The sequence below is a fragment of the Sminthopsis crassicaudata genome, chromosome 2, assembly GCF_048593235.1.
Source record: "Sminthopsis crassicaudata isolate SCR6 chromosome 2, ASM4859323v1, whole genome shotgun sequence".
Lineage (NCBI taxonomy): Eukaryota > Metazoa > Chordata > Mammalia > Dasyuromorphia > Dasyuridae > Sminthopsis > Sminthopsis crassicaudata.
Window position 1 is genome coordinate 103,917,946 of NC_133618.1, and position 17,022 is coordinate 103,934,967.

At 34.3% G+C, this 17,022-nt stretch overlaps 3 protein-coding genes across 3 annotated transcripts in view; 1 reads left to right on the forward strand and 2 right to left on the reverse strand.

Moving 5' to 3' along the window:
• CLHC1 (clathrin heavy chain linker domain containing 1) overlaps window positions 1–3,909 on the reverse strand; it is a 47,620-nt gene extending 43,711 nt beyond the window's left edge. Inside the window, exon 1 of the mRNA XM_074286950.1 lies at window positions 3,617–3,909. The gene's annotated coding sequence lies outside the window, so the exon portion shown is untranslated. The remainder of the gene's footprint in view (window positions 1–3,616) is intronic.
• Window positions 3,910–4,230: 321 nt separating this feature from the next.
• Window positions 4,231–6,547, forward strand: RPS27A (ribosomal protein S27a). Its single transcript, XM_074286949.1, has 6 exons — window positions 4,231–4,310; window positions 4,405–4,469; window positions 4,965–5,019; window positions 5,643–5,728; window positions 5,898–6,029; window positions 6,363–6,547. Exons 2-6 carry the CDS (start codon window positions 4,422–4,424, stop codon window positions 6,510–6,512), a joined length of 471 nt encoding a protein of 156 aa, XP_074143050.1. The 5' UTR covers window positions 4,231–4,310; window positions 4,405–4,421; the 3' UTR covers window positions 6,513–6,547.
• A 1,514-nt stretch (window positions 6,548–8,061) lies between these two features.
• The window catches only part of MTIF2 (mitochondrial translational initiation factor 2), a 47,050-nt gene continuing 38,089 nt past the window's right edge, over window positions 8,062–17,022 (reverse strand). Inside the window, 2 exon segments of the mRNA XM_074286948.1 lie at window positions 8,062–8,462; window positions 9,798–9,938. Of these exon segments, the coding sequence (XP_074143049.1) occupies window positions 8,290–8,462; window positions 9,798–9,938 (314 nt within the window). The 3' untranslated portion in view covers window positions 8,062–8,289.

Sequence of the window (17,022 nt, forward strand, 5' to 3'; positions counted from 1 at the left end):
TTCTATGCGTATAGAGACTATCTTACCCAAATTTCATATAGCGCCCAAAACCTAGTATAATGTTCTTTGCACAAAATAGTTAAATTTTTTTAAGTTTGTTGTATTTAAACAAAATACTATTTCCCTTCCTGGAATACCTTTCTTCTTCCCTCCTATTTATTAGAATCCCATCTTGTTCTTCAAAGATGCATCATAAATTCTATTTCCTTCATAACTGACGGCAACATAAAGCTCTCCTCTTCCTGAATGGTTTTAGTATACATTGTCTACACCAAAGCTTCTTAAATTTTTTTCCATTTGCAACCACTTTTAGTCCAAGAAATTTTCACATTACCCATTTCCAAGTTCAAATCTAATGTGTTTTAATAGTCTAGTAGATTATGATATCCAGAAATCTCTTATTTAATTTTGCAAATAATCCCAGTGAATTCTTCCGCATCAACAAGGGATTGTGCCTAAATAACACCACTACATGGCTTAAACCAGTTCTTACCAAACAGGAGTAAAAAAAAAGTTGATTATTTGTACTATAATAACTATAATACAATGTAATATAAAAGGGAGTAAAAATCCCAGCTATTGTTTTTTCCATCTCTATATATAACTTAAAGACCAGAACTATAGCATTGTACTTTGAATAAAACTTTAAATTTATTTTTCTTTTTTTAAAAAAAAAATACTCCTAGAAAAGCAATTTTTTTCTTGTTTTTTTAAATGGAGAGATGTAAACTAAAAAATAATATAACTGGATAGATTCATTATTGGCTGAATGGCCAGACTGAAATATAGTTTGATGTGAAGTTGGAAAGGGATTTGTGCTTGAGTTGATGCTATTTAATATTTTTACCAATGACTTAAAGGTACAAATGACATTCTTACCATGGGTGGGTAACACTTTGGATGACAGAGTCAAGATCCAAAAAAATTTTGATGTAATGAGTTAAGATAAAATTTTATGAATATTGATATAAAATCTTACATTTCAGTTTAAAAAACTGACTTTATTAAATAGAAGATGGAAGTATGGCCAGATAACAATTCATCTGAAAACATAAGTTTTGTTGGATTGAAATCTTAACTCATGAGTCAACAGTGTGATATGGCAGCTGAAAAAAAGCTAATTCAATCTTGGGCTGCTTTGAAAAGCATAGCTTCCAGGAACAGGGAGACAACAGTTTCTTTTCACTCTGCTCTGTTTAGATGAAAGCTATTCAGTTTTGAACATCACATTTAAGAAAGAACAATGAGAAGGAATTCAGCCACAAGAGAACCAAGAGAATAAAGAGTTTCTAGTCCAAGATGTAGTAAGTACAGCTGAAGAAAGTGACATGTTTAACTTGAATAAATGCTTATTGACTGAGGAGACTCAGTATATTTGAAAGTTTTATCTGTGAAAGACTGAAAGATCATTCGATAAATCAACCAATAAACTTTTGCTAAGTGGCCTCAATGTGCCAGGAACTATGCTAAGCACTGAGGATACTAAGAAAGGTGAACAATAGTCTCTACTCCTAAGAAGCTCACAATCTAATGGGGGAGGCAATATGCAAATAACTATGTACAAACAAGTGACAAGCAAAAAAAAACTGGAAATAATTAGCAGACAAAAGACAAAAGAACTAATATGTGAAAAGGCTTCCTATAGAAAGCAGGATTTTAGCTGAAACTTGAAGCAAGAGAAGCTAGAAGGCAATGATAAGGTCATTCCAAAAAAAAGGGGAAAGACCTATGAAAATGCTTAGTAGAAAGATAAAAAAATTTTTCATGAAACAAAGAGGTCAATTTCTTTGAAACAAAGAGATGGGGATATATGGTAAAAAGATAGAGAGGGACCAAATTATGACTGACTTTAAATACCAAACAAAGGATTTTACATTTGATTTTGTGGGAGAAAGGGAGCCGTTGGAGTTTATTGAATTAGAACAGCGACATGGAAGTGTGCTTTAAGAACAGACTTTGGTGGTTGAATGGAGGATAGACTGGAGTGAGAAGAAACTTGAGCCATATAAACACACCACATGCTTTGCAATAGTCCAGGCTTGAGGTGACAAGAGTAGAGTTCATGAACATGGAAACTGGAACACTTGTGGGTAATGGCAAGACCAAGGATATAACCATGTTTTGTATTGTAGCTATGGTCCAGTGAAGCAGGCTATGTAAAATAATAAGTTGAAGAACCGGGGATCAATATATATTTTTGAATTCCCTTAGTATGAAAGCAAGAGTTGAACAGGAGAAAAATATAATGAGCCAAGCAATGGACTCATTGAAGGAGGTCATCCCATAAGTTACTACAATTTTGACTGGGTAGGGCATTAATAGAGTACCTATTACATACTAGAAAATGCTACGCATTTTACAAATATTATGTCATTTGATTCTCACAACAACCCTGTAAGTTTGGTGCAATTATTATACCCATTTAATACCATTGAGGAAACTGAGGCAAACAGAGGCTAAGTTAAATTTGCCCAGAACCACATAACTAGTAAATGTCTGAGACCAAATTTGAACTCAGGCCATTCTGACTCCAGGGCTAGCACAATGAGAGCCAGAAGATGGAAAGAATGAGAAAGGAAAAGACTGAAGATAGATTTGATATGTTCTATGTTTAAAAAAAAAAAAAAAAAAAAAGCTGATTTGGTCGATGTTAGGAAAAGCATTTTAATAATTATTTAATAATTAAAGCTACGGTATTCAAAGTAGGGCTAGATGACCCCTTCTAGGTAAGAGTAGATGGCCATTGAGGTCTCTTTCAACTCTTCTTAGTTGTCCTTGTTTGACCCCCAAGAGAGACATGATATCAGGGAGGTGACGCCATGACTTGCGAGTGAAAGGGACCTCAAAGAGGTAGGCCTGCCTCACTTTCTCTTCTGAAGCCTTCCAACGTCCATTGGCCAGATAGATCTGGATGACTGGAGTTGGACTTGGATGGAGTGGGAGACCCTGGCCTTTTTAAACTAAGGTCTCTGACAGACGTCACCGTGACATCCAAATTCTACGAAATCCTTGCTTCAATTTTCTTTTCAAATTTGCCTTCAAATCAGGCAACTAAGAGGTACAAGCACACGATGCTGGACTCAGGAATGAAAAAATGCTAAATTCCAACCCTGCCTCTGAGGCCTGAAGTCATTTCCGAGACACTGGGCAAGTCACTGCCTCTCTGCCTCAGTTTCCTCGTCTTGCTCCCACCTTGCAGAGTTGTGATGACGATCAAATTTAAAAAACACACAAATAGAGCAATGCTATGTCAATGCTAGCGGTCGTCGATTAAAAAATATATATCAAAAAAAAAAAAAAATATATATATATATATATATATATATATCAAATGAAGACTGAACAAAACTGAACTTTCCCCAATTTTACAAGTTTTTTTTTTTTACCTCACCCACTATTCCGTGTTACTTTGGGAAGCCTAAAGTTTGGAGCTAGTATGTTACCAGAAGTAATTCACTTTAAGATTTTATTCATTGATCACATTTTTTTTTTTTTTGGACGGAAGAGGGGGCTGGGAGATTTAGGGGTGTAATGCATGGAGCTGCTGGCCCGAAAAAGCCATAAAATGGGAAAGGTCCAGAGATGGCTGAATTTTCAGATATTTTCATAGTGTTACCTAGAATCTGGACACAGGAGAAATCTTTCCAAGCACGGATCTTTTTGTCTATTCCGGCCCCGCTCCTCGGTATTCTCGGGATCCCGGGGCCCGACAAACTAGGGATGGGACCCCGTCAGGAACCGCGCTAGCCCTTCCTTCTTTTTTCCTCTTGATTCCCTTCCCCAAATCCTGGTCTTCTCTCTCCTATCTACTTTGGTTTTCCTCTTCCTGCCTTCTACTATTCCCCTTCCGGCTTTTCCTGACCCTAGAACTAAGGCTCCCCCCATTTGATAGCCAGTAACTGCAAGCGGAAGGAGTTGGTAACCTAGAATCCCGACGTGCTGGAACTGCGTCGTGGGAAGAGCAAGAAAAACTACAATGCCCAGAATGCACCTCTCTCGGGACCTGTCAAAGGCCCTTTTCTTCTGCCGGCTCCATCTCAACCTATGGGCCTTTAATTATGATCATAGCTTTTAGAGATGTTTTCTTATAGAAATATTTTTAAAACTACTAAGTCAAGAAATTTTTAGAAGATATAGGTCAGAAAAAGTATTTCTAGAGGGGTAGTAAAGGGAGAAGGGAGGTAAAACACGTGCTGACATTTTAGTTAGGCATTTAGTACCGCCACCTACGCCTGAGGGTCCTTGGCCGGGGCTGTAGGAAACCCCGTGAGTTGGCGGGGCGGTCTCTCTTTCGGATCCGCCATCAGCGGGTGAGTGTGTCCACGCTTTGCTCTCCGCGGCGGAGCCGACCTTCTTCCCATCCGCTTCCTTCCACCATTCCTCTTACCTTTCCTTTTTCCTCAGGTGGACCCAGTGCCACAATGCAGATTTTCGTGAAGACTTTGACGGGGAAGACCATCACCCTTGAGGTACGGATCTTCTTGGCCTGAGCGCGCGGGGAGAGGCGGAGAGGTGAGGACCCGGAGCCGCGTTTTCCGGCCTGGGTCCGGGCTCTGAACCTTGTTCTCGAGTCCGGGGTGTTTTGAGGTCTCTTCTCGAAGCCGAGGAGTGCGGTTAATTCTGGGCGCCAGGCTTTTTCTCCAGGACTGAAATGGGAAGCCCCGGGTCTGAGACTCCGACCTCACTCGATGGATCTTGGCTCCCCGGGGCTCGCGCGGGGACGGATATCTTGGGGGTCCCGGGACTCGGAGCACGTGGGACTGGGCAGTTCGTAGCTCGGGTCGGAGTGGGGTTGAGGGCAGGCGTTTTTCCTGCTCAGGCCTCTTGATAAGCGGCGAAACCTACAGACATGGTTCACGCTTTTTACTCGTGGTGGGTGTTTGCCTACCTGAAAGACCCGGAACTTTGAAAGGGATGCCCATTTCCTGGGGAAGTGATTGTAAGCCGAGAAATTCTGTTCTTAGGTCGAACCGTCCGATACGATCGAAAATGTCAAGGCCAAGATACAAGATAAGGAAGGCAAGTTGTCTTTATACTTTGCATCTGTCCACCATGTTGCCTCAGAGATAAATTAATTGTATCTGATTATCAAATGCAAGCCAGCAAGCGTGGTTTTTTTTTGAGCTTCTAGTATACACCAACTACTGTTTAAAATAGTAAGAATATTAAAAGGTGGGAGGGGCGTGCTTGCTTTAAAAGGGACCTTTTTATCCTAATTTATTATCTGTAAACAAGGCAAAGGGGAGATGAATTAGAAACGACCCCAGAGGAATGTATTAGTATGAAGGGTGGTGTTAGGAAAGGCATTAGTTAGGGTTTTATCTGGAATAAAAGGGAAACCAGGAGGGAGAGAATTCGAAAAGGTGAAATTGGGACAGCCAATAAAAATGATAGAATACTTTATTTAAGAAATAGCAAAGAAGTCTTGGATCAGAGGAGGGGAGGAAAATTAGAAAGGGGCTAAGTGGAAAGGGATAAAAGCCCAATTGTCTGATCTTGGGGGTGATAAAAGGAGTATATGTAAATGGTCAAATCTGGGAGTTAAAAAGGAAGACATCTGGAAGCTTTGGGGGATAAAAGTGGTTAATTTTGTTTGTTTAAGGTGCCTTTCTAGCAATAATTTCTGGAGTTGTTTTTATTAGGTATTCCCCCTGATCAACAAAGATTGATTTTTGCGGGGAAACAACTGGAAGATGGACGAACTTTGTCTGACTACAACATTCAGAAGGTAAAAAATAGCAAATGCATCTCAATACTCTAAGTAGTTTTCTCGCCCTTAAGTAACTCAGCTTTGTCAACAGATAATTGTACCCATATTTATACAATGTTTTGAGGTTTATAAAATGCAGGAATAGTGAAGGTCTGGGCACTTGAGAATGCTTGTTTTGTTTGTTTAGGAGTCCACTCTTCATCTTGTTCTGAGGCTTCGGGGTGGTGCCAAGAAGAGAAAGAAGAAGTCTTACACCACTCCCAAAAAGAACAAGCATAAGAGAAAGAAGGTTAAGCTTGCTGTTCTCAAATACTATAAGGTAAATAAGCATTTACAAATGGGTCTTTTGGCCAAATGAGTAGTCTGCATTTATTTAAACACTTTAAGCTTACTATCTTTCAGATAGAAGTACTGCTGTTCTTGGCCATTTGTTTCAGCTCGATTTAGCCATAATTTGCCAATTGGGTTTCTAAGACAAGAGCCATAAAAACAAGCTTCACTATAATAGCATGGAATTTCTGAACTTTGGGGTGGCATTTGGGGAATTCAAAAATTGAGCACAGGCTCTTTAAAATGTTTTGAAGGGTGGTAGAAGTGTTCTATAATGTGTGCTTTTTAAAAAGGTAACTTAAAATATTTTCCTGACTTATAGGTTGATGAGAATGGCAAAATTAGCCGCCTTCGACGAGAGTGCCCTTCTGATGAATGTGGTGCTGGAGTCTTTATGGCTAGCCATTTTGACAGACATTATTGTGGGAAGTGCTGCCTAACCTACTGCTTCAACAAACCAGAAGACAAGTAAATTGTATATGTGTTAATTAAAAAAAGTCAACTATTTTTTGGAGTCCTTAAGTTTATTCCATATTTGCATGTTAAATAGATTCGTGTTCATTTAAAACATCTTAAGCATTATGCTTTTAAGATTTTTTTACTTTTATGTGTCTTTCAACTCTTAGATACCACTACACAACTGTCAGATTGACTAAGATGACAGGAAAAAATAATGATGAATGTTGGAAGGAATGTGGGAAAACTGGGACACTGATGATTGTTGATGGAGTTGTGAAAGAATCCAACCATTCTGGAGAGCAATTTGGAACTATGCCCAAAAAATTATCAGAATGTGCATACCCTTTGGTCCAGCAGTGCTACTACTGGGCTTATATCCCAAAGAAATACTAAAGAAGGGAAAGGGACCTGTTTGTGGCAGCTCTTTTTGTAGTGGCTAGAAATTGGAAAATGAACGGATGCCCATCAATTGGAGAATTGGTTGGGTAAATTATGATATATGAATAGTACTGTAATGAATCTGGTAATATGCTATGAGTGATAGCATTGACAGGTTGGCTCATTCTTACTTGGAGAGACTTTAATCAAAGGACAGTTTCTATAGATTTATTTTCATATGGCACTAACATGAAGACAGTGATAAAAGGATATACCCTATTGATATAACTTAGCCTTTAAGACTGGGGTATTCAGTTCTAAAGAGGCTGTGATAAACATGCTACCTACATTCTAACAGGCAGACTAAAAGGGTTTTGTTTTTCAAAAGAGGAAGAAAGGAAAATAAATTTGTTGAACTGCAACAAGCCTGGAGGTATGCCATAAGTTAGTTTAATAGCTTAATTTCTGCTATATATAAGGGAATGCTTCAGATTTCATAGTGAAGGGAAGTCCCTGGGTCACTGTTACAAAGAATTTTCATTTCTTGAAATATCTGAAAGGTACAGCACCTAATAAGATGTGCAAAGCATGAGCAGTCGGTCACAATATTGGAGAGGCAATGAGATGTACTGAAGTAAATCAAAAGATGTGACTCTTACTCTATCTTCATTGTCAATTGATTTGCCCCAGAGCTAACTACTCTGGGACTATCTGTAACAAGGGACTATCTTTCAGTTTTATCTAGACTTTGTTGACTGAATTTGGGATTTTCTGGGCTAAGAACTAGAGTGATTGGCTATTTTGTTCTCAAGATCATTTTTACAGATGAAACCAACAGGTTTAAGTGGCAAGTAGGTTGTCTGAGGCCAGATGAGAACTTAGATGAATCTTCCTGACTCTAGGCCCAGTGCTCTACACCTGCACCACACAAGACATTAATTTTTAATGTCCTAAGGTTATTTCATCTTAAACTTGTCCTTTTTCCCTTCCATTTAAAAAAAAAAAAAAAAGTATGGATCTTGAAGTTAAAATCTCAAAAGGAATCCGGTCTTGATTATTTGATCCTAGCCTGCAGAGGAAGTGCTAGCTTTATACAGACCTGGTCACAAGTCCAGTCCAGAACACAAATAGCAACAGGAAAAACTGACTTAAGACTTACACATCAAAGGATTTCCACAGTGCCCTTTAGTGCTTGTAAGTTTTAATTGAACTGACCAACTTTTGGGACAACAGAAGGGGGTGGTTTGGAAAAGTATCCATTAAATGTTAAAATGACTATAAAGTGGCAAATATGGGTACAAACTAAGTAATTTCCAGCACTTTTTTTCCAAAAGCATTAAAGATGTATACATAAAGATGCTCTAATAAATAAAGCAAAATATTAAGTTCAGTTACATTTTTAATGTAACAATTCAAAATCCTGGATCCCAAGAAATCTTATGTAAAACTTCTTTCTCTTCAAAGCAGATAATTTCATCTCCAGTCTTAAACTCGATTTCTGCTTCATCCAAACTTAGACCACAATCCATTCCAGTTTTTATGACTGAAACATCATCTTTATGATGTTTCAGTGAAGTTAACAATCCTAAAAGGAAAAATAAACATGCTAGCCATTAGAATTTAAAACAGTAGCATAATTGTTTAGGCATATGGTGAGGCATATATTAAAGCAGTCCCTGTTTCATGAATATTCCCATCTTATCCCCAACTCAGTTCCACTTGACTTTATGTGAAAGCGAAATCCCAAAGACAGCCCATCTTTCTCACTCAGGGCTAACTCTAATAGCCAATTTTTGCTTTGCCCAGGGCTTCAAAGGCTAAGTAGAACAAATCTAATCTAGCAAACAGCAAATACTGATACTATGTGCTAGATACTACTGAACACAATACACAGGCAAAGAACAGTTTCTATCAAGCAAATCAGTCTAATGGGGGAAACATGCAAATGACAATAAAAGGGGATAAAACAAGACCAGAGGGAAGGCAGGAGATACACTTTTGAGTATATACTTGGAAGTTTGAGATCTCTCCCTATTACCGTAGACTACACATTATTATGATCCTGGCCCTATTCCAGTTCCAGTCAGAGCTCTTTCATGTAACATCCATCATTCTGTGCACATGATTCTTACTGAACTTCCTGGCCATATAATTCCCAGATTTTTATCCATTTACCTCATTTCTGTGCAGTTTTGTTAAAAGATTTCATCCCCATTAAATTTCATAAAATTCCTCAATTTGTTCCAATTGGAGATTTTGGGGGAATCCCAATTTTATCAAACAATTTATTACTCTTTCCTTGCTTTGTTTCCTGTACATTGAATAAACATGCCACATGCTTTTATTCAACTTCCATCAACTGATTGCATCATTTAAATATTATCCTTTAGATCTGATTTTTTTTTTAATATTCTGAAGAACATATTTATGTTATTAAATAGTAGACATAGTAGAAACACTTCTAATCTAGAAGCCAGGAGGTGAATTTCAGTATCTTCTCAAGCTCCTAAAATGTATAATCTCTCAAAGTCAATGAACCTCTATACCTTAGGTTATTTAAATGTCAAGTGAACATGATTATGAAACCCAATACTAGTCTTGTAATGATTACAATAAAAAAATATTTTTGATGGTTAGTAAAAAAGCAACATAGCACTGGGTATTTCATAGTGGAAACAAATTACAAAGGAAATAATTATCATAAGAAATTTGTAACAAGATTTCCAAGACTCAGGAGATGAGATATTTATTACAAAAAAAATAAGTCAATTGCTTGAATAATTAGAAGATAGAATCATATGGGTCATAAAAATAATTCAGTTCAATTATCATTTGGTTCTATTACCACTTTTGCTAAATATTGCAATCAGTCAAGAGGAAAATCTTGCATAATGAAAAGGAAGCTCAATTTTTTACTTACCTTTCCAAATAACACATCCATTACGAACTAATTTAAATTTCATCTTTTTTTCTAATTGTCCTTTTTGGACTCTGCAGCCTGCTACTGGAATTTGTTTTTTTCCTACTGTCACAGAGAAGGTAGCCAGTACAGATGCTTCACCTTAGGGGAGAAAAAGAGTTTACTATGCCAAAATATAAAAGGGCTGCTATGTTGGGATTCTTGCATTGTTATTCTGCTTTATTTACTAATAAGGTATATAAAGAATATTAACTAGTACAAAAAAATAAATCTTAAGTTCTTGGGCTTCACTAATTTTTTATAATTAATGTGAGGATTAAATACTACTAAAGGATTCTTGGAAGAAAAAAGAACCATATTTAGATTATTTTTTAAAAAATACAGCTCAATTTTTGTTTAAATTCTAAAAAATGAATTACTCTTTTTAAGCAAAGTACCAATATGGTAATTTCAGATATCATAATCTCAATTAGTATGTAGGTTTCATGGCTTTCTCTTCATTTAAGATTCTCTGCTTTCCTTCCTCAGTATCCCCTTCCAACAATTAGCTTTCCTTTTCAACAAAAAACAAGCAAAACCAATTGAAACTGATTTTATACATAGTCTTATACTTCTCCAAGCAATAAAATAACAAATTTTCTCATGTTTTCTCCAGAACTAAGATTGGTCATTATAATCACACAACGTTCAGTTTTAATGTTTTTTGTTTTTATTACTGTTGTGTATATTCTTTTATACTATTTATTCCACTCTGCATCAGTTTGTACAAATCCTTTCATGCTTCTCTAAACTCCTCATCTATTCCTTGGATATCCTTGACCTTTTGTTCTTCCAGATGGATTCTGTTAATATTTTTTCTAGCTGTATAAAATAATTTTGTGGTAGTTTGGCATAAATAGGTTAGTTTAGGTAGGTTATTATTTTTTATGTTGGCTCAATCTATCCATGAGCAATTAATATTTTTTCAATTGTTTTAGATCTGACTTTATTTTTGTAAAGAATATTTTGTGATTATGTTGAAATAGTGCCTGGGTTTTCTTGGCAAGCAGACTCCCAAGAATTTTATATTACCTATAGTTTTTTAAATAGACTATCTTTTTTCTACTGAACTTTGTTGGTAACAGAAATACAATGATTTTTGTGGGTTTTTTTGTATCCTGCAATTTTGCTAAAGTTTTATTTCAGCTATTTTTAAAATAGATTCTCTGGGATTCTCTACATATAATATTGTCTACAAAGAGTGATAGTTTTGTTTCTTCACTGCCTGTCTTAATTCCTTCCATTTCTTTTAGTTCTAAAGCTAACATTTCTAGTACCATATTGAATAATAGTAATGATAATGGGCATGCTTGTTTCACCCCAATTTATTTGGAAGGCTTCTAAACTTATCCCCATTACAGATTATGCTTGTGATGGTATTAGATAAATACTACTTATCATTTTAAGGTAAGTTCCACTTATCCATATATTCTAATCTTTTTAATTGGAATGGGTGTATTACTTTGTCAAAGGCTTTTTCTGCATCTATTGAGATAATCATAATTTCCATTGGTTTTGTTATGGATGTGGTCAATTGTGCTAATTTTCCTAATAATGAACCTTTACTACATTCCAGATAAAAGTCACACTTGGTCATCATTATTGTTATATATTGTTGTAATATCCTTAATAGTATTAAAAAAAATTTTTTTTACATCAACATTCACTAGGAAAACTGGTTTATAATTTTCCCTCTCTGTTTTGGTCAAATAGCACACATGAAGGCTCAAAGAAAAATGTAATTTGTTCTCGGACCCAAAAAGAATTCCTGGAAGAGCTTAAAAAGGATTTTTAAAAGCCATTTGGAGAAATAGAAGAAAAATTAGGAAAAAGAAATGAGTATTGCAAGAGAATCATAATCACAGTGGGAAAAAAAAAAAGGCAATAGCATAAGATATACAAAAATTTACCAAGAAAAATAATTCCTTAAAAATTAGAATTAAACAAGTGGAAACTATTGACTCTATGAGACATTAAGATACGATAAACTTTAAAAAAAAAAAAAAAGAACATGTGAAACATCTCATTGGAAAAAGAACTGACCTAGAAAATAAATCTAGGAGAGATAAGAATTCCTAAACCACCTAAGAGCTATGATTAAAAAAAAAAAATCCTAGACAACATCTTTCAAGAAATTATCAAAGAAAAACTACCCTAATATATTAGATCCAGAGGGCAAAATAGAAATAGGAAAAAAAAAAAAAAAAAAAAAAAAAAGTGGTCACTACTTGAAAAAAAGTCCAAAAATGAAACTCCTGGGAACATCATAGCCAAATTTCACATCTCATAGACCAAGGAGAAAGTATTATAACCAGTCAAAAAGAAATAATTCACATATTGTGCCATTAGCACTACGCAGCACTTGATAGCTTCTATATTAAAAAAACTGAAGAGGGCGGCTAGGTGGTACAGTGGATAAAGCACACCAGTCCTGAAGTCAGGAGGACCTGAATTCAAATGTGACCTCAGATACAACACTTAACACTTCCTAGCTGACCCTGGGCAAGTCACTTAACTCCAAATGCCTCAGCAAAAAAAAAAAAAAAAAAAAAAAAAAAAAGCTGAAGACTTGGAATGTGATATAACAGAAGGCAAAGGAGTTAGGATTACCACCAAGAATCACACACCTATCAAAATGGAGTGTAATCTTTCAGAGAAAATAATGGACATTTAACAAAAAAAAAAAAAAAAAAAAAGAGGACTTTTAAAGCATTCCTAATGAAAAGATTAGAGCTAAATAAAAGTATTTGACAATACAGGACTTCAAATACAGGACTCAAGGGAAACATAAAAACAAGAAAACAGAAGAGATTCAATAAGGTTAAACTATATTTCTATATGGCAAAATTTGTAACTTATAAGCAATTATAAGGTGTATATAGAGGCTGTGGATATAAGATGACTGATGAAATTTATCTGCAAAAAAAAAACAAAAACAAAAACCCAAAGGGATGAGAAAGACAACTGCACTGGAAAAAGGAAAGGAGATATTGAATAGGATAAATTATCCTATGTTAAGAGGCACGAAAAAAGCTCTTTATAATGGAGGGGAAGATGGGGAGTAGAGAGTGGTGGCCAAAGCTTAAACTCTATTCTCATCAAAACTGGCTCAAAGAAAAGAATAAGATACATACTCAATAGATATAAAAATCTGTTTTATGCTCTACAGAAGGAAAAAAGGGACAGGGATATGATAAGGAAAAACAAACTGACAAAAGGAATGGGGAAGGCAATGATCTGAAATAGAACACTTGTGAGGGGGGGGGGGAAAGAAGGGGGGATAAACAAGTGAAAACAGCATAGAAGGAAATACACAATCATACCTATAAATGTGAATGAGACGAACTCACCCATAAAACAGCAGAATCCTACAGTATGTTTTTTACAAAAAACACATGTGAAGCAAAGACATACATATAAGGTAAAGATAAGGGGCTGAAACAGAATCTATTATGCTTCGAATGAAGCAAAAAAACAAAAAACACGAAACAATCACAGATAAAGCAAAAGCAAAAAAAGATCTAAAAGAGATAAAGGACACCCTATCTTGCTGAAAAGTATCATAGATAATGGAACAATATCAATACTAAATAAACTTGTACCAAATGGTAAAGCATCCAAATTCTTAGAGAACTTAAGTGAATTACAGGAAGAAATAATAACACAGCAAAACTATACTGGGAGTTGGGGTGGGGAAGAATGTGCCTCAACCTTTCCCTCTCAGAATTAGATATATCTAACCACAAAAATAAATAAGTTGAAGAGTTGAATAAAACTCTGAAAAAGTTAAGATATGATACGTGTCTAAAGAAAACTAGATTGGAATAGAATGGATTATATCTTTTTTTTTTTTTTTTTCTCAGCAGCCACACAGACAAAAAAAAGACTATTAAGGATCCAAAATGTGAAAACAAAAATAATAAATGTATCATTTTCAGGTCATAATACAATAAAAATTACCTTCAATAATAAACAATGGAGAGAAATTAAAATTAATTGCCAATTAAACAATCTAATCTTTTGACCTAAATGGATCATAGAACAAATCAGAGATACAATTGATAATTTCATTAAGAAAATGGCAATGATGACAAAACATGCTATAATTTACGTAACACAAAGCAGTAATTAGATGAACATTTATATCTCCAATTGCTTACATCAACAAAATAAATAACAGATTAATGAGTGTGACATGCAACTAAAAAAACACAAACTAAAAAATGAACAAATACCCCAATTAACACTAAATTGGAAATCCTGAAAATCAGAGACATTATTTTTAAAAAATCAAATTAGAAGCTGAAAGGAAAAAAATTAGATAAACCACTGATTCATATGACTGAAAAAAGAAAAGAAAACCAAATTACTATTAAAAATTAAAATGGTGAATTCTAACCAATAAAGAAGATACTTTTGCTCAATTATATGCCAATAAATAGACAATCTAAATAAAATGGAGAATAGCTACAAAAAACAAATTACCCTGATTAGAAGAAAAAAATAAAATATTTAAATAATCCAATCTTTGAAAAAGAAACTGAAAACAGCTACCAGTGAATTTCTTTTAAAAAAACCCACAAAAGCAGATAAATTCACAACCAAATTCTACCAAACATTTAAAGAACAATCACAATATTATACAAACTATTTGGAGAAATAGGTGAAGGAAGAATTCCATCAAATTCATTTTATGACACAAATATGACGCTGATATCCAAACCAGAAAAAGACAAAACAGAGAAAGAAAATTAGAGATCAATTTCCCTAATGAATATTGATGCAAAAATTTTAAATAAAATACTAGCAAAGAGATTACAGTATATATCACAAGGATCATATACTATGACCAAGTGGGATTTATACCAGGAATACAGGACTAGTTCAATATTAGGAAAACTATTAGCCATAATATTTGGCCATATTAATAATAAAATCAACAGAAATCATGTTTATCAATAGATGCAGAAAAAGTCTTTGACAAAATACAGTATCCATCCTTATTAAAAAACATTAGAAAGCATGGGAATAAATGGAGCTGACATTAAAATGATAATATTTATCTGTAGCATTATATATAATGGGGACGCCTTCCCAATATACTCAGGATGAAGCAAGGATGCCCATTATCACTTCTATTATATAAGATTATATTAGAAATGTTAGCTATAAAAATAAAAGAGAAAAAGAAATTTAAGGAATTAGAACAATAAGGAAACAAGATCATCACTCTTTGCAGATGTTCTATTTAGAAAATCCTAGAGATTTAACTAAAAAATTATTTGAAATTAATAACTTTAGCAAAGTTGAGGGATACAAGATTAACCTATACAAATCATTAGCATTTCTATTTCCAACAAAGTCCAGCAGAAAAAGATAGAGAAATTACATTTGAAATGACAGTAGACAATATAGAACACTTGAGAGTCTACCTACCAAGACAAACCCAGGAATTAATTATATGAACATAACTATAAAATACTTCATACAAATAAGGTCAGATCTAAATAACTGGAAAAATATTAATTGCTCATGGGTAGGCTGAACCAATATAATAAAAATGACAATTCTACATAAATTAATCTGTTTACTCAGTGCCATACCAATCAAATTATCAAAAAAAATTTAGAACTACAAAAAAATAAAATTCATCTGGAAGAAGAAAAGGTCAAGGATATTCAAGAAATCTATTGAAAAAAAAAAAAGTCATGGAGGAAGATGCTTTTGCTTTGAGCTTTTTGTTCCCTAATAAATGGACATCAAACTGTATTATAGAATGCTAATTATGAACACAATCTGGTACTGTCTAAGAAATGAGTGGTGAATCAGTGGAATAGATTAAAATTACACCACAGTAAATAACCATAGTAATTTAGTGTAGGATAAAGCCAAAAATCTAAGCATTTGGAACAAAAATTCATTTGAATACTGCTAAGAAAACTGGGAAACAATATGGCAGAAACTAGGTGTAGGCCCACATAGCATACTGAATACTAAGGGTCAAAATAGCCACATGGTTTATACATAATAGGTGATACCATAAGCAAATTAAGGGAGTTTGCCAGGTTTACGAACAAGGAACGAGTTTAGGACCAAAGATGTATCCAAGATTAAAAGAAAAGCAGAAAACTGAGGGAAAAAATTTTGTAGCAAATAACTGATAAAGGTCTCATTTCTCAACTGAGTCAAATGTACAAAATTAAAGTCAGATGAAGAAATCAAAGCTGTTTGTAGTCATATGAAAAATGCTTTAAATATCACTATTGACTAGAGAAGTGCAAATTAAAACATTCTAACATATAACCTCACATGTTCCCACCAGAATGGTTAATACAATAAAAAAGGAAAATGATGCAAGGAATGCAGGAAAACTGGAACACTAATGTACTGTTTGTGAAGTTGCGAACTGATCCAACCATTCTGGAGCACAATTTGGAGCTATGCCCAAAGAGCTATAAAATGGCTTTTACTCAGAGATATTACTCCCACATCTATATCCCAAAGACATCAAAAAAAAAAAAAAAAAAAAAAAAAAAGGAAAAGGAAAAGGATCTATTTGCACAAACATATTTACTAGATCTTTTCTGTGGTGACTAAGAATTGGAAAATAAAAGGATGATCATCAGTTTAGAAATGGCTAAACAAGCTATATTATGTGACTGTGATGGAATATTATTGTGCTGTAAGAAATGACAAGTAGGATGATTTAAGAAAAAACTGAACTGATGCATAGTGAAATGAACAGAACCTGGAGAATATTGTATACAATAAAAACAATATTATTATTTGAAGAACTGTGAATGACTTAACTATTATTAGCAATGCAATGATTCAAGGCAATCTCAAAATCTTATGGTGAAAAATGCCTTCTGCCTTCAGAGAAATAATGACTTGACTAAATACAATCTAAACTGTTATTTTTCCACATTTTGTTTTTCTTTCTTCTATTCTAGTTTTCTTGTATTAAATGATTTAATATGGAAATGTTTCACATAAAAAAAAATTAGTTTAAAAAAAAAAAAAGTAAATGTTTGGTAGAATTCACTTGTGAATCCATCTGGCCTCAGGGATTTTTTCTTAGAAGGTTCCAGGATGGCTTGTTCAACTTTTTTCAAAAACTGGCTTATTTAAGTATTCTATTTTTTAAAAATCTGGGCTGTTTTTGTAGGTTTTCATTTCATTTAGA

What these genes read in the sequence shown, in the direction of transcription:
- RPS27A (XM_074286949.1), top strand. Translation starts at nt 4,422, where the DNA reads ATGCAGATTTTCGTGAAGACTTTGACGGGGAAGACCATCACCCTTGAG. An exon ending in CAAGATACAAGATAAGGAAG is followed by an intron (nt 5,020 to 5,642) that starts GCAAGTTGTCTT and finishes TGTTTTTATTAG; the next exon opens with GTATTCCCCCTGATCAACAA. An exon ending in CTGTTCTCAAATACTATAAG is followed by an intron (nt 6,030 to 6,362) that starts GTAAATAAGCAT and finishes CCTGACTTATAG; the next exon opens with GTTGATGAGAATGGCAAAAT.